At 36.3% G+C, this 15,907-nt stretch overlaps 3 protein-coding genes and 1 non-coding gene across 6 annotated transcripts; all 4 read left to right on the forward strand.

The window, feature by feature from the left end:
• Positions 1 to 63: 63 nt before the first annotated feature.
• Positions 64 to 145, forward strand: TRNAS-CGA. Its single transcript has one exon. It is a non-coding gene; the product is annotated as a tRNA-Ser (tRNA).
• A 75-nt stretch (positions 146 to 220) lies between these two features.
• On the forward strand, positions 221 to 4,183 carry LOC111485664 (eukaryotic translation initiation factor 2 subunit alpha homolog). The gene is made up of 7 exons (XM_023132650.1): positions 221 to 789; positions 2,424 to 2,480; positions 2,560 to 2,646; positions 2,723 to 2,869; positions 2,973 to 3,077; positions 3,637 to 3,735; positions 3,827 to 4,183. The coding sequence occupies exons 1-7, from the start codon at positions 406 to 408 to the stop codon at positions 3,980 to 3,982; spliced, it is 1,035 nt and encodes a 344-aa protein (XP_022988418.1). The 5' UTR covers positions 221 to 405; the 3' UTR covers positions 3,983 to 4,183.
• Positions 4,184 to 5,065: 882 nt separating this feature from the next.
• LOC111487732 (probable methyltransferase PMT23) lies at positions 5,066 to 8,500 on the forward strand. 2 transcript variants are annotated; one of them, XM_023135252.1, is made up of 8 exons: positions 5,066 to 5,646; positions 5,907 to 6,056; positions 6,200 to 6,470; positions 6,554 to 6,664; positions 6,752 to 6,923; positions 7,032 to 7,286; positions 7,534 to 7,728; positions 8,078 to 8,500. In XM_023135252.1, exons 1-8 carry the CDS (start codon positions 5,140 to 5,142, stop codon positions 8,277 to 8,279), a joined length of 1,863 nt encoding a protein of 620 aa, XP_022991020.1. In that variant the 5' UTR covers positions 5,066 to 5,139; the 3' UTR covers positions 8,280 to 8,500. The 2 variants fall into 2 exon arrangements, with proteins under 2 accessions (XP_022991020.1, XP_022991027.1); XM_023135259.1 differs by lacking the exon at positions 8,078 to 8,500 and having other exon boundaries at positions 7,410 to 7,674.
• A 745-nt stretch (positions 8,501 to 9,245) lies between these two features.
• On the forward strand, positions 9,246 to 15,665 carry LOC111483772 (sister chromatid cohesion 1 protein 1-like). 2 transcript variants are annotated; one of them, XM_023130080.1, is made up of 20 exons: positions 9,246 to 9,387; positions 9,619 to 9,687; positions 9,768 to 9,826; positions 9,924 to 9,968; positions 10,066 to 10,085; positions 10,194 to 10,270; positions 10,862 to 10,985; positions 11,322 to 11,397; positions 11,499 to 11,577; positions 11,825 to 11,934; positions 12,889 to 12,971; positions 13,059 to 13,205; positions 13,476 to 13,641; positions 13,723 to 13,805; positions 13,896 to 14,082; positions 14,196 to 14,274; positions 14,380 to 14,510; positions 14,612 to 14,705; positions 14,828 to 14,940; positions 15,252 to 15,665. In XM_023130080.1, the coding sequence occupies exons 1-20, from the start codon at positions 9,335 to 9,337 to the stop codon at positions 15,332 to 15,334; spliced, it is 1,878 nt and encodes a 625-aa protein (XP_022985848.1). In that variant the 5' UTR covers positions 9,246 to 9,334; the 3' UTR covers positions 15,335 to 15,665. The 2 variants fall into 2 exon arrangements, with proteins under 2 accessions (XP_022985848.1, XP_022985854.1); XM_023130086.1 differs by lacking the exons at positions 9,246 to 9,387; positions 10,066 to 10,085 and having other exon boundaries at positions 9,677 to 9,687.
• Positions 15,666 to 15,907: the final 242 nt, after the last annotated feature.

Genomic DNA, 15,907 nt, shown 5'->3' on the forward strand with positions numbered 1-15,907 from the left:
TTTTATTAATTTCTTGACATTAAAATATATTATACGTATATTTTAGTTTCGAATTCCAATTACGTCGATATGTCCGAGTGGTTAAGGAGACAGACTCGAAATCTGTTGGGCTTTGCCTGCGCAGGTTCGAATCCTGCTGTCGACGCTTTTGTTTTATTCTTTAGTTTTTCATTTTTGCACTAAACCCCCTCAAATTCTTGTAATTTCCGTTACTATGCCCCCCAAAAGATTGCCATTCTCTCCGCCTGTCAGAATCTCTATCTCCTTCGAGCCAAAATCAAGCTTCTCTCTCTCTCTAACCATAGCCCTAAATTTGGCCAAAAAGAAAACCCCATTTCGTCCCCTTAAACCCTTTTTTGTCACAGGAATCTTTCTAACTCTCTCAGACCTTCCCATCTCTCAACCATGGCTTCCCATTCCCCTAACCTTGAGTGTCGGATGTACGAAGCCAAGTACCCGGAGGTAGACATGGCCGTCATGATCCAGGTCAAGAACATCGCCGACATGGGCGCCTACGTCTCCCTCCTTGAGTACAACAACATCGAGGGTATGATTCTCTTTTCCGAGCTCTCTCGCCGTCGTATTCGTAGTGTTAGCAGTTTAATTAAGGTTGGACGAATCGAGCCTGTCATGGTCCTCAGGGTCGACAAGGAGAAGGGCTATATTGATTTGAGTAAGAGAAGGGTGTCTGAGGAGGATATTCAGGCCTGTGAGGAGAGGTATAACAAGAGCAAGCTTGTTCACTCTATAATGCGCCATGTTGCTGAGACTATGAACATTGATTTGGAGGTATCCTTTTTTTTCTCTGGCTTTTTATGGCTACTTTGAGAATTATTGATGGCTGTTTTAGGTGTTTCTTGAAGTTATAGCTTCTTGCTTGATGTTTGAAGTTGTTTTCGTGCATTTTCTTGGTTTGTGTTACTGGGTATTTTACGTACATCCACTCTGAATTGGCATTTTGATTATTGGGAAAGGGAAAGAGGTGAAGTACTTTTAGGGTGTGGTTCAATTCTATGCTGGCCACCTTTGATTTAAAAATTCTATGAGCGTCTTGGCAACAAACAGATATTGGAGGTTCATATTGTTGATTAGTTGGGTGTGTGTACATTACATAGAAAAATTCATAAATTTACATAGGAGTTTCCCCTTTTCTTTGTTGCAAATTTGTCTACTTAGTTGGATTCAATTCTCTTGGGTTAACAATATTGAGAATGTTTGGATAAAAGGGCTGCGTATTTACCAATTGGTGAATGGCTTAAAACTAGCCAAGGTCGTGTTACTCAATATCGTTGCGATGACCTCGAGCACTTGGATGCGGTGATAGGTGAGGGGTGGGCAGTGTGCACATTCCTTGTGCAAAGAGGCATGCTGTGATCATTACGACATGGCAATCACCATTTTCTTGGGTTTAAACTAGGACACTCATGATTAGTTCCCTTGATATAAATTAGGTTTCGTTCACTCTCTCTGATCCCAGTCCCTATATTATTTGTTCTCTTCCAACAGCAATCGAATGCCCTTTTTTGAACAAAATTGACCCTCTTTGAGAAATCAGCTGGGGACGTCAAACTGTGAACGTTGTCCTCATTGTATTTATCTTAGATCCATATTTGGACTTTTATATTTTTAAGAATAGTCACTAAGTTGATATTATAATTCTGTGAGGCACATGGAACAAAGACTTTTCTCGAGTGCATTTTCATGAAGTTGTTAGCTCCTATGAATCCAAAAATGTGTAAGCCTTAAGACTTTTTTTTTCAACACTTGAAACACAAAAACTGTTAAAATAATATGTTTTTAAGTTTCTCTCTTGCATCTGTTTTTCCAATTCTCTTTTTGAATGGATAGAATAAGTTTGAGAAACTTTACATTTTGGGTTATTAGTATTAATATTTCTTGATTTATGTCTTAATTTTCTTTGCTAGTCATTGATCTATATTAACTTCTAATTTTCTAAACTAATGCTCTTAGCTTTGCTTGAGTGATGCTTGTGTTTCTCTTGTCTCCAAGCTATCGAGTGGTTCAACGTTTTGGACTGCACTTTGCATATTGCACTTCGGAAGCATACTTTATTGTCTCACTTATATATATTAATGTATTGCATCTTTTTGAGCTACATTAAGAAAACTTAAGAGATGTGTGGAACAGTGAAAGGAAGTGACTTTTTAGGTATGGCCTTTAATTGCTAAGATTGCTTTGTTCTAGAAAGGACTACTCATTTGTTTTTTCTTGTTGAGTTTGACTTGTGCTTGTTCCTTCCAGATTCCACCCCCCCAGAAAAAAGAAAAGAAAAGAAAAGGGAGGAAAACATTTTTTAATTCCAAGAAATGGAACCTTAATATTCTGTTATATTAATTTGTAATGGAAAAAGGTTGTCGAAAATACTAAATTATAATTCTAAGGTGATTTTGTTCTTCTTGTAGGACTTGTATGTCCATGTTGGCTGGCCTTTGTACCGGAAATATGGTCACGGTTTTGAGGTATGGTTTCTGTTTTGCATCCTAAAAGAAAGGGCTATCTTCTGGAAAAATTTAGGGACTTTAACCTTCTTTTGTGCAGGCATTCAAGATCATTGTAACTGACCCTGACTCGGTGTTGAATTCTCTTACCCGTGAAGTCAAGGAAGCTGGTCCCGACGGACAGGAGGTAGCCTTGGTCCATGCAAATTGCAGTGTTGTTCTCTCAAATTTTGCTTGAACTCTGATTTTATATTGTATTTTAGGTAACTAAGGTAGTTCCCGCAATGTCTGAGGATGTCAAAGATGCACTAATAAAGAATATTAGAAGAAGAATGACTCCCCAACCCTTGAAGGTTCGGGCTGATATCGAGATGAAGTGCTTCCAGTTTGATGGTGTTCTTCACATTAAGGTGTTTGTCTGATTCCTTTCACATTTTCTGATTTTTATTTGTTTTCCTTGAGCTGAAGTTGTTTCATAAGAAATGTAAAACACGAACCCATCCGACGTTGCAGGAAGCAATGCGGAAAGCTGAAGCTGTTGGAAACGATGATTGTCCTGTTAAAATTAAATTGGTTGCTCCTCCACTCTACGTCCTTACTACCCAGACACTTGACAAGGTTAGTGCAGTCCTCCCCTTTAGGTGATACCTTATTGTTTGTTATGCATGGATATTTTGCAATTTAGTGAATTCTAATTTCTTTCATCTCCAATCATTTTCAGTTTTTGTTTAGTGTTACCTTTCTACCCTTTAATTTCTTACATCTCCCAATCAAACGGGTCTCCTCTGCCTTTCTTCTTTCGGGATGAGCTTGGTAATGAGAGAAACATCGAACGAGAAAAGAAAAAAAACATCTTGATTGGTCTTGAATCTGTAAGAGTGAAAACATTTTTAGGTAAGAAACAGATATCTGGAATACTGATGAATAACACGTCTCGCCACTTGACATGTATTAGTCCAAAAGTGTACCGTGAAGAGCAACAAAAGTCTCACAGACCCATTTATCGACACTAAATAGAGTCTTCTTGTGCTTCAAGACCTCATAGTAGCAGCAAAGAGTGTGTTTAATTATTAGCCGGAGTAGACCGGTGAAAATGAAGTTCTAGGATTACTTGTTTTATGTTTTTCAAATGGCATCTTTGTTTATGGTTTTCCATTTGTTATTTCTTGTGGAATAGGAGCAAGGAATCACTGTTCTTGAGAAAGCGATCATTGCTTGCACCGAGGCGATCGAGCATCACAAGGGAAAGCTTGTGGTGAAGGAGGCACCTCGAGCGGTGAGTCTCAACATATGTGCACATTTTAATATCAACAATTACATCCTTTCTATCACAGCTCACATCCAATCTTGTCCAATTACTACCATAGGTGAGTGAAAGAGATGACAAATTGCTTGCTGAGCACATGGCGAAGCTACGACAAGACAACGAAGAAATCAGCGGAGACGAGGATAGTGAGGAAGAGGAAGACACAGGGATGGGAGAAGTTGACGTCGAGAATGCAGGTTCCGGGATCACTGAGTAAAGATTGTTGCAGGAATATAGATAAGAAGAAGGTTTTCATAGTAAATCTTTCCCCCTTGAGAGTTGAAGATCTGAAGGGGTCTGTAGTTGCGAGAGCTATTCTTGACACAATTTTGGGAAACCCCTTTTTTGAGGTAAGACGCCTATTCTTGAGTTGTTACAATTGGGAAAATTGGGAAACCATTAGTTTCAGATATTATTTGATAATACCATTTTCAGTATAGTTTTTTTTTTTTTTTTTTTTTTTTTTAATTCTAAATTTTATAATATAAAATAAAATAAGAGATTATGTGATTATAATATAGGAAAGAAAATACAAAATAAAATAATTATATAAATTTTTTTTAAAAAAATACATCCTTAAATATTTAAATTAAAATTTATGTGGTCTCTCTTCTACATTTAATATCATTTTCCCGATAGTTGAATATACAATATGAACAAGAATCAAGAATTCGTAGCTTTATTATTAATGTAATATAAAATTGGAATGAAATCTATATATATAAATCATATACAACCTAATATTTTTTCTAAAAAAAATTGGTGATTTTTTTATTGTTGGTCCAATTTATATGAAAGTAACAATTTATTTGTAATTTTAGTTTGCAATATTAATTTAAAATTTATGGCAAGCCAGTGACTCTATTTTAAAATTTGTAATTATTTAATTTAAGTAGTGAAAATTTTCATAAAAAATAAATTTTTTATTTTTATTAGGTTATAAACGCATTTGATTCTTAATTTATATAAGAAGTTTTATTAATTCTTAGCAAACTACAAATTTTAAAATGGAATTTATTTTAATTTATACAACCCAAAATTTGTCGATATTGATAACAAAATTTATGAAATGTGAGCTAATAATTGATATAAATTATAAATCTCAATTTCAATATTTATTTAACTTAAATAACTAAATATAAGAACGGGGTCCACACCAATCATTGCTGACGTGGTGTGTTTTAATTCGTCCAGATAAAAAGGATTCCAGACAAAATCGGTACGAGCATTGCAGTGTATGTTTTCTCCTTCCCATTGTCCACTTTTAACGACATTTCGAATCCGTTAAATAGTTGCCGCGTCCTTCTCTGTATCGCACTTTTCCCTCTCTCTGATCCAATTCATTCTCTTTCTCTCGCTCTCAATTGATCATCAATGGCGATTTCACTCCAAAGCTTCTTCCAAGAACGAAGAACACCTTTCCTCTTCACTCTCTCACTCCTCCTCATTTGCTTTCTGATTCTCTTCTTCACCGATTCCCTTTCCCTCAACCCTCTCGTTCGAAAGTACTCCTCTCTTCGATCCCATTTTGGAACACCCTCTTCTTATTCTTCTTCTCCTTCTCCTTCTTCTTCTTCTTCTTCTTCTTTTCGGCCTTCTTCTCGGCTTGATTTGAAACCATCTTCTGCAGATTCTGTTCTTTCTCACGATCTTGATTTTTCTAATTCTTCGGCGGCGAATTTCAGCTGGGAGCTCTGTGGTGGGTCTGTGGCCTTCGATTTCATTCCCTGCTTGGATAACTTCAAGGCGATTAAGGCTTTGAAGTCGAGGAGGCACATGGAGCACCGTGAACGCCATTGCCCTAGTCCCAGTCCGCGCTGTTTGATTCCGCTTCCCATTGGTTATAAGGTCCCGGTTCCCTGGCCCAAGAGTAGGGACATGGTGAGCTTGATTCTTTGCCAAGGTTTGTTGATGATCTTGTTTTTTTTAGAGGATTTTGTTGGTTTGTTTTCTCTGATTTTTTCTTTCTATTTTCTTTTGAAATTGGGAGTTTCTGTTCTGTTCATTTACCTTCAGGGCTTTACTTTACCGTTTATCCCTGTCTTTGTGGACTGAACTAGGATTTTCTTGGCGAGTATTGTGTTCGTCTTATTGAAACATGGTGATGATCATTTATTATATTGAAAATCCTATTGTTGTAGATTTGGTACGATAATGTTCCTCATCCGAAGCTTGTTCAATACAAGAAAGACCAACATTGGGTTGTTAAGTTGGACGAGTATCTTAACTTTCCTGGAGGTGGTACACAGTTCAAGGATGGAGTTGATCACTATATTTACTTCATTCAGAAGGTGTTTTTCCCCCCTTATTTCTTCATTGAGTTCTATAAATGCATTTGTACCATAATCTATCTAGTTTGTACATCTTCCTCTGCCAGTATAATTTTGTATGAATCTCGGTTTGATTTTATATCACTCGTTTGAATTTGGAACAGGCTTTACCGGATATCAAATGGGGGGAAAACATCAGAGTTATTCTAGATGTTGGTTGTGGTGTTGCCAGCTTTGGTGGGTATTTACTGCAGAAAAATGTTCTTACCATGTCATTTGCCCCGAAGGATGAACATGAAGCACAGATACAATTTGCTTTAGAACGAGGAATTCCCGCAACTCTCTCAGTCATTGGAACTCAGAGGCTAACATTTCCTGACAATGCGTATGATTTGATACATTGTGCTCGTTGCAGGGTCCATTGGGATGCAGATGGTAATATTTGATAAATAGAGTTTTATTTGTCAATCGTAATCGACTGGTTTCTTGTGGATAGCTTGACCCTCTTATGGCAATAGGTGGAAAACCATTATTGGAGCTCAACAGGATTCTCAGACCTGGAGGATATTTCATATGGTCTGCTACACCAGTTTATCGTGACAACGAAAGAGACAAGAATGTCTGGAAAGGTTCGTGTTTTGTTACAATATTTATATTTTAGTTTCACGTAACTTGTGGACAACATTTCTAAAATGGTTTGAATTGATAACTTACAGAAATGGTATTGCTAACGAAGTCAATGTGCTGGAAGGTAGTGCAAAAGACTATGGATTCATCTGGGGTTGGCCTTGTAATATATCAGAAGCCCACCTTGACATCTTGCTATGAAGAACGTAGCAAAAATGACCCTCCTATATGCCATGAAAAGAACAAGAGAAATAGTTCTTGGTATTTCTTGGAAATTCTTCTCACAAATGTCTTAACCCTCCTAGATATCTTCATGCTCAAGTTTGTGGTATTCGTGTTTATTTTGTGTCTTCTTTTTTGTTGGGATAGGTATGTGCCCCTGACTAAATGTATTTCCCAGCTTCCAGTTGATAGCAAAGGCAACTATTATAATTGGCCTTCGCCATGGCCGGAGAGACTAACTAGCAGGCCTCCTAGCTTGTCGGTTGAACCAAATTCTGAGGAGAAGTTCTTGGAGGATACCAAACATTGGTCTACTGTTGTGTCAGATGTTTATCGAGATAACATCGGCCTAAACTGGTCGAGCATCCGAAATGTGCTGGATATGAATGCTGGCTATGGAGGGTAAAACATATACAACTAATGAATATAAGCATTGAGTTCCTTTATTTGATCTGCAATTTGGTTAACTTGCTGTTTCAAGTCTTCTTTACAGTATGATCCTGATTTTGCTTCTTTTTTTTTAAGATATGCTAATGTGGGAAGAACCCCTGTTCAATTAGAAAAGATGGAGCAATCAGGCTGTTTAACTCTGTCCAAATCTCATCATTTCAGCTTGATTACATACTTTTAACAAACTGCCTCATTTCAGGTTTGCAGCTGCATTGATTGATCTACCACTTTGGGTAATGAATGTTGTCCCCATAGACGTACCAGATACTTTGTCCATTGTTTTTGACCGAGGATTGATCGGTCTCTACCACGACTGGTGCGAGTCCTTCAACACCTACCCTCGAACCTACGATCTGCTACATTCCAGCTTTCTCTTCACATCTCTTAAGAGAAGGTAAGACATCATCTAATGCAAGCTTAAACGGAAATGTTATATAGCATATTTGATTATGTTATATATATGTTCTTAATACTCCCCTTTATGGATTGGGAATCAAACGAGAAGGAAATGACTTTGTAGAACTTAGAACTTAGTAGCTTTTATGTTCAAAAGCTTAAGCTAATAGGTGATGAACATGATCGACTTGTATTATGTTTCTAGACGAGACTTTGTAGATGTTATAACTTAGAATTTCTTGCTTTAGTATCATGTTAAATGACATTATATTCAAAAGCTAGCTAATTGGTTAGGATGAACATGATCCTGCGTTTCTAAGTTACTACGACTTGTATTATGTTTGTAGATGCGACGTGGTAGCTATGGTCGTGGAGATGGATAGAATATTGAGGCCAGGCGGATATGTTTTGATTCAGGACAGCATGGAGGTAATAAAGGAGCTTGGTCCTATCTTTCATTCACTTCACTTGTCCGTTTCTGTTTATCAAGATCAGTTTCTTGTTGGAAAGAAGGGATTTTGGCGGCCAACAGCCCCTCATACCAAGTGAGAAACAGTTGGTTTGATAAATTTAATTCTTTGGCATAGTTTTGTTTTGTCTTTGTTTACATACTTCACTCCTTTTCAATTGTAAAAGAAAATACATAGAACAAACATGAGAGATATATAATTGTATCTGAGGTTCATCTCTTGGAGTTGGAGTATGTAACAACGTAGCGGGGCGTTGGTTGGAATGATGAACCTATCACTCAAAAAGGTATCTCTATTTTTTTCGAGATTCTTTGCGCTCGAAATGAATAAAAAAATTTGAATGGTTATGTTGTTCGAGTTGAATTCTCTATAGTGAGAAAAAATATTTGAAGACGGCGTACGTCTTCTTAAAATGATTATTATAAGATATGCAGATTTTTTAATCCACGTCTAATCTCATTCAATAATTTTTCATATATTCAAATTTATCGTCAATTTTTTATACATATTTAATAGATGACTATTCCATTAAACCTCGAACTATGTAAGTTAGTAATTTTTCACCTTTTTACTTATACGTGTCTCTAATATATATGTATAAGGAATGAAGTGATTTTTTTAATTTTTTATTTCGATGAGATATTAGGAGAATGATAATTATATTTGGGTGATTTTAAACTAATTTCAAAAGAGATAAAAGATAATAGCTATAAGTTGCCAACAAATAGTTTAAAATCGATCTTTTCGAAATGGATCATATAGCTTAAATGTTAAAATTTTGGGGCAACTATTTTATATATTGTTCGATTATTATAAATTCCGGGTTAAGAAAAAACAACGGAAGCATCTAGTAGTGGTAATCTCACCCATAGTTTCACGTAAACTTCGTTTTCCAACGTTTCAAACTACCATGGTTTTAATTTTCCGTAGCACGGAAATTCTCATGCCTTCCAGGTAAGTTTATCGCCCTTGGCGTCGTCCGTGCATGTAGCTTAGTAGCAATGGCGGGCACATTTAGTTTGTGATTGGCCGAAGTTAACGAAACTACACATTGCTTCTTCTTCTTCTTCTTCCTCCGATCTTCTGGTTGATGAGTTTCGAGTTCCAACAGAAGCTAAGAGGAGTTGATCGACAATGTTTTACTCGCATCAGCTTCTGGCTCGCAAGGCTCCTCTCGGCCAAATTTGGTAAAACGACTTTCAATGCCTTTATGAATCTGAATAAGTTTATCAATGGCTGTTTGTTTGTGAAACTATCCATTTCGCTCTTTGTTTCTTGTTATTTAAGTTACTTTGGAGGAGATGTGGATGTTGTTGATGTATCCTGCTTTCACAGTCCGCTTCCTGAATTGATGATCAGATGAATTGTATTTTGTGTATTTTGATGTTTCTGTCATTTTGTGTATCTAATTTACTAAGGATGGCTGCAACAATGCACGCAAAGATCAATAGGAGAAAGCTCGATAAGCTGAACATAATCAAAATTTGGTAATGGAAAAACAAATGGAGGTAAGTTTCTTCAATTTGTTAGTGTTTGTTTAGTTTGATTTTTGTGCGGTATTTTGCAGTGAGGAGATTTTGAATCCTTCGGTTCCAATGGCTCTCAGACTCTCAGGGATTCTCATGGGTAATCGTCTTTCAATATCTTCGATTTTTTCAGAATTTTAACGCTCTGTTTTTCATCTTAGTAACAGAGTAGTGTCTCTCTGCTTCATTTTTCTCAGGCGGTGTTGTCATTGTCTATGAACGAAAAGTTAAAATTCTTTACGGTAATCTTATAATCACTTTTTATGAAGGAATATATTGATTTTAGGTTTAAATGCTATCTCTGAAGGACTGCGTACTTTTTTTCTTTTTTAATCACAGAGGATGTAACTCGGCTTCTGGTAATTACTCAAGTCTGAGTTCTATCAATAGAGTGACGTTTGCGTTTTCGTTCTCTTATTTTAATGAATATGTTGATTGGCTTCGTTCTCCGAAATGGATTTTCTCAGGTTGAGATAAACGAAGCGTGGAAGGTGAAAGCAGCTCCAGAGGCCACCGTCATTCCCAAAGGAAAATCTGTGGCCAAGTACGTCACTACTCTCCTTCTCCAAATAGAAATGCATAATCATCTAATTATTCATTTACTTCGAAAAAGAATGCGTGTGCACTAGAGAATATTAATAACTTGAATAATGGACCGGGTTACTTCCGGGTCCAAAATAAGAGGGATCCCGTGCGGAATAAGATGGTGATTTTGGCTCGGAATTTGTAATGTTTTGATTTTCACGTGTCCATAGTCCCAAAGTATGATGAGGTAGGGGCGGGTTATGGAGATGATTTCGACCCTGAATTTGTCTGTTTATGATTTTCGTGCGTCCACAGTCCAAAATAATCAAGTCGTTTTTGTAATTTTTCTTATTATGTGCTTCATACTCACTGCCCAAAATGTAAGATGAGATTGGGGAAGGCTAAGAATGTGATTTTGACTCTGAATTTATTTGGTGATGATTTTCATATGTTCACAGTTAAAAGTAAGACGATTTGTGAGTTAAGATGGTGATTTGGCTCTGGATTTGTTTGATTATATTATCATATGTCCACATATATGGCCGGTTAAGAAGGCGATATTGATTCTGAATTATATGGTTACGATTTATGTATGTCCACATGTACTCAGGAAGGAGGCTGCTACTCGGCCTAAAAAGGATCCGAAAGACGTGGGAGATCATGAGGCACAGTCCATTAACTTCTCCTACGACACCTCTCCAATGAAGTTCCAACAAACCGCATTTTTTACTATGGTAAGCCGTAGAAGAGAATGCCCTTTTCTTGGGTTCAACAGTTTATAGAAATTCAGTAGTTCCATCTAGATATACGTTCCATGCCATTCCCTAGCACGGTAAAAATGGACTTGGGAGAGTTGAATCCCAAAAGGTTATCGAAGATTGATCTATCAGATAGACGCGTATAGAACACTGGATACGGGTTTCGAAGGGAACTGATTTATTTTGGTAATATCATACTATTTTTATGTTCTTTGAAACAAATTATGGAAGTTTGGTAGCTTTTCTTTTGGGGGTTAACTTTTTGTTTTTCAATTACCAATTATTGATTGGTAGGTCTTTCTACGTTTGCAGCGGCTTGACAGTGTGGATGAACCATATATCCACGAGAAAACAGTGGAAGATGATGCGTCACATAACTTCCATCAAAGTCTTAATCTGTCCCTTGAACTCTCTCACTTAATTTCAGCATAACTATTTAATTCATGATGCGTTCTAACTACTAATGATCTTGGTTGTTCTCTTGCTCAGCTGATGCTGAAAATATAACCTTACTCGAGCGTTTTGATATGTATCAATCAAATACAAATACATTCAATCGGTTTGAAAGGTGAATTCTTAACTTGCATGGACAGAACTTTGCGTTATCTATCCAATTTCTTTTCCACCTTCTCTTTCTCAAAAAATTGAGCCGGCAAGGTTTTTGTGTTTATTGGAGCTCGAAAACACACGCTATTTCCAAATCGTGATGCTTCACTTGCACCGTAGTGATAATTCAAATCGCTATTTGAAATCCCTCTGAGCTGAAATGGTAAAAAAGGAAGCAACAACATCAATTTTTTGTGCTGGATTTGTAGATTTGATATTGAAGATGATGAGGATACACAGTCGAATTTTGCTTCTGTAGATCAAACAAAAATTCCAGATACTTTTGGACCTTCCCCTCCTCAAGACAAATATCAAGAAGGTAAGATACATTATCATGGTTTGGTACTTAATACGTCATCAACTGCATCATATATGTAATACCATATTCATAATTCATAAATTATAAGAAAATGCAGTTTTTAAGTTCAATCTTCTCGTCCCCATCATTTAGTGGTCTCTATTTTTGAGTTGGTGCATTCAAAAGTATTTATTGAGTTTGGGAGGAGTGAAATAAATATGACCATGTGAACGCTTCATCTACTTGTTTTTTCTTTTCACTACATCCTAGAAATGAGAAGCTGTTCCAAACTCATGCTTGAGGGAAAGAAAATTATAAATAACCTCCACTCTTCTCTTTTTTCCATGAAGAGAAGATCAGACTGGTCGATGGAAACTTGGTGCTTAGTAGCCTCTTGCTAAAACAGACTACTCCATTGATTTTTATTTTTTTTTCAGAAGGGAGAGGAAGATTACCAAAGGATATCTCTTGTGGTGTGAGACCTTTTTGGGAAATTAAAAACAAAACCTTAAGAATATCAAAGTCATGCTCTTAACTTATCTATATCAATAGGATCCTCAAGTGTCGAATATAAAAGTTAATCTTGAAATTGTACCCAAAGCAACTATGTGCCAAATAAAGAATGTATTAATCTTGAAATTGTACCCAAAGCAACTATGTGCCAAATAAAGAATGTACAAATTCTTGATTAAGAAAAAGCTGTTTGAAGGCTCCAGAGAAGAAGGTCTCAGGAAAGATTATTGGAGTCTCAAACTATGTCCATTGATATTGAGGTCTTTTGAGAAACCAAAAGCAAAATCATGAGAACTTGTACAATTGGATAATGTCATACCACTACGAGGCTCATTGTTCCTAACATTGTTCCTAACATCTCACAACTCGATTTAACTTGCTACTGCATTCCAAAATAACTTTCATCTCTGAATGTCAACTTTAGAAGAAATTTCATGCTTTTATGCATTTTCTTACCTCTAGGGTCTCCTGAGGCTGAAGTCCAGGACCAACATCTTGAACGCGATGTCATTCAGCAAGCCTACGAATCCAAGGAGCTCAGACAGGTATTCTTCGAGTATGATCAATAAAGAATAGATTAATTACACAATTCAGGCTTAACTAGACAATGAAGTGTATCCATTTAACACCAGGTGGAGCAGGTGGCAATAAAAAGGAAAACAAAAAGAACAGCAGCCTTTCTGATGGACTATGAAAAAACCATCATTCCTGGACACATATACCAATCTTGGCTGAAAGATGTTTCGGATCTAATCTCTAGAAGGGGAAAAAAGAGAAAGGTTCTTAGTCTCCAACATGCAGTTCTCAATTTACCTAATTTTCTATGTTACTTGATTTAGATAATGAGTACACTCCTGAACACTAATAATTTATTATCAAGAAAATTTTGCGCGCAAGTAAAAGTGCGCGTGAATATTGATTACAAGGTATATCTTAGGTACTTATTTTGATCGACAGAGTGATGTCTGTGATAAGATTGATTCTCCACAAAATAACAAAAACTACAAACAAGTTAGTAATTAAGAAAGCTTCATATTCCTTTGTAACAGCGGACAGGTGCAATGTCCTCTATGAAGATAGCCACTCTCATGGATCTTCCTCCTGTGGTGTTAAGTGGTCGCTTATTCACAGATGGAAGTAGAGAAGTCTATTATCCAGCTCCTCTGCTAGAGTTATGGATGAAAAGTATCCGAAACCCCCCTGACTCACCTTCTGGTTAATATTATCCGTAACTCGACATTTCCATTAAAAGTATAGATTTGGGGAAAAGGAAATTTGATCATTTATTTTCTGCAGTGAGGAACTCTGCACCCTTACCTCCTGAACCATCACTGTCTTCACTGCCAGAGAGAGTAAACTTTCCAGATCACATGGATTTTGTAAGCCGTTAACGAACTTCAACAGATTTATTTCAAGTGTTGGACGAATACAATCTTCTCTCTTACAAATTCTTGATGCGAATTATGAAGGCTTATGAAAATCAATACAGTGGAGTTGGTTCTCAGTCATTTGGAGCTTCCATAGAGAAGCTAAGGACCAAACCAGTCAACGATGATATTCACGCCGAGATCCTTCTGGAAGAACTCAGACCGGACTTCATGAACAATGTTATGGGGATGGCTGAAAGAAATCAAGTGGTTACACCTGGAAATTCCGGTCCGTTTTCCTCATCTAAGCTAAAACAGTTGACACTTCATTCCATCTCCATGGTAAGGACTCTGAGATGACTATAACTTGTTCAAATAATTGTTGTCCATCTGAATAAATAGGAATTGGAGTGAGGTCAGTTTCCAGCTCAGCATCTGAACATGGTGTGTTTGTATATAATCCAGAGACCAATTCTGTACGGTTAGTAGTATAAATGCTTACAGATATTCCCTTTTGAACCCAAGACAATAATTTATTTTGTGTTTAGGACAATAACACTATGACTGACGTATTAACGATCAATAGATCCAACAAGAAAAGGCCTTATTATTCATCAAGACAAAGTAGCGGAGGCCTCGAACCTGTAGCTGAGGAGAATCCATGGCATCACTCTGATCCAAACTTCAAGTTAGCGAGGTTGTCTGAAAATGATCCAGGTAAGTAAAACGCTAATCTATCTATAGCCTGCACAATCACCGTGGGCTAATTTCTCTATCTAGTTGAAATCTACACTAGAATTTATAAGTTGCTTTCACAGATTTATTGGTAGAAACTGCACCGACACAAACTCAAGTTACCCAGCCCGCCATCAAGAATCCTCCTGCTGACAAGATAACTAATTCCATTCGCATGTAAATCCTCTTTTTATTTTTTTCTTTTTTTTTGCTCTGAAGCGTGTGTTTTAGTTGTTTCATCATTGATTGCTAAATGATAACAAAATCCTTCTTTCCTTCTTGCCCATTTGAATGCTAAGGCAAATGAAGGCACATTTTAATACGCCAGGAGCCCCGCCAGCAGAATCTTTAAACAACTTGGCCGCTGGAATGAACCCCAAAGCAGCTGCTATGCTCTTCTACCAGACTTGCGGTATCTTTTCATTCACAAAATTCCTCCAATTTTGCTTTGTGCTGCTCTTGTTATTTGTATAAGGTCCCAAGTCTTTTTTCTCGTTGGGTTAAATCATCAATTTGGTCTCACGAATTACGTTAAATCTCTTAAAATGTCTCTATGGTTGCCAAATTTTAACAAATTTCTGAACAGTTTTTGTAAGTTCAATATATGATTAGAAAAAATAATTTTTTAAGAGCATGAACTTAAAAAAAATGATAATTTAATACTATTTACCTGGTATAACAATAAGAAATTAATCTAAAATGACTTTATCCTTTCTTATACAGTTCTAGCTTCAAGTGATTACTTAAAAGTCAATCAACAAGTTCCTTTTGGAGACATTTTCATCTCAAAAGGAACAAAAATGTGACACAACTGAGGTCAGTATCTTAAACTTACTCGAACCACTATCACACACACGTTCTGCCAATATAATTTTTACTAGAATAACATCTTGTTTTCCATTTATCCTTTCCTAGCTAGTGCAATGAAATCTACTGCCATTGCTTTAATTTCTTTCTCACTGCCAAATCTAGGATGCATCTCAATAGATTAGATTAATGTCACATTAATTCTATTTTACATTACTCCGTTCTACTTAGATTATAAGGTGTGGTATTTTTAGAGTTATATGCATCTCAACCCTGATCGGTAACAGATTAGTTTTTCTAGATTTTTAGTTTTAAAAGTTCAGATTTTTAATTAACGGTTAATTAATTTAATTTGTTTTGTATTTCATATAAACTCTTCATATACAGAAAGTTTTATTCAACATTTGAAACACTAAAAACAGTGGGAACCACTGATTAGCAATAAACTATTCATATACAGAAAGTTTTATTCAACATTTAAAAACTAAAAACAGTGGGAACCACTGATTAGCATTTAAAACTTACATTGTTATAAGAAATTAAATATTTGATTCCTCATTTAGAAAATAAGA

Source organism: Cucurbita maxima, unplaced genomic scaffold (genome assembly GCF_002738345.1).
Source record: "Cucurbita maxima cultivar Rimu unplaced genomic scaffold, Cmax_1.0 Cma_Scf00001, whole genome shotgun sequence".
Taxonomy (NCBI): domain Eukaryota; kingdom Viridiplantae; phylum Streptophyta; class Magnoliopsida; order Cucurbitales; family Cucurbitaceae; genus Cucurbita; species Cucurbita maxima.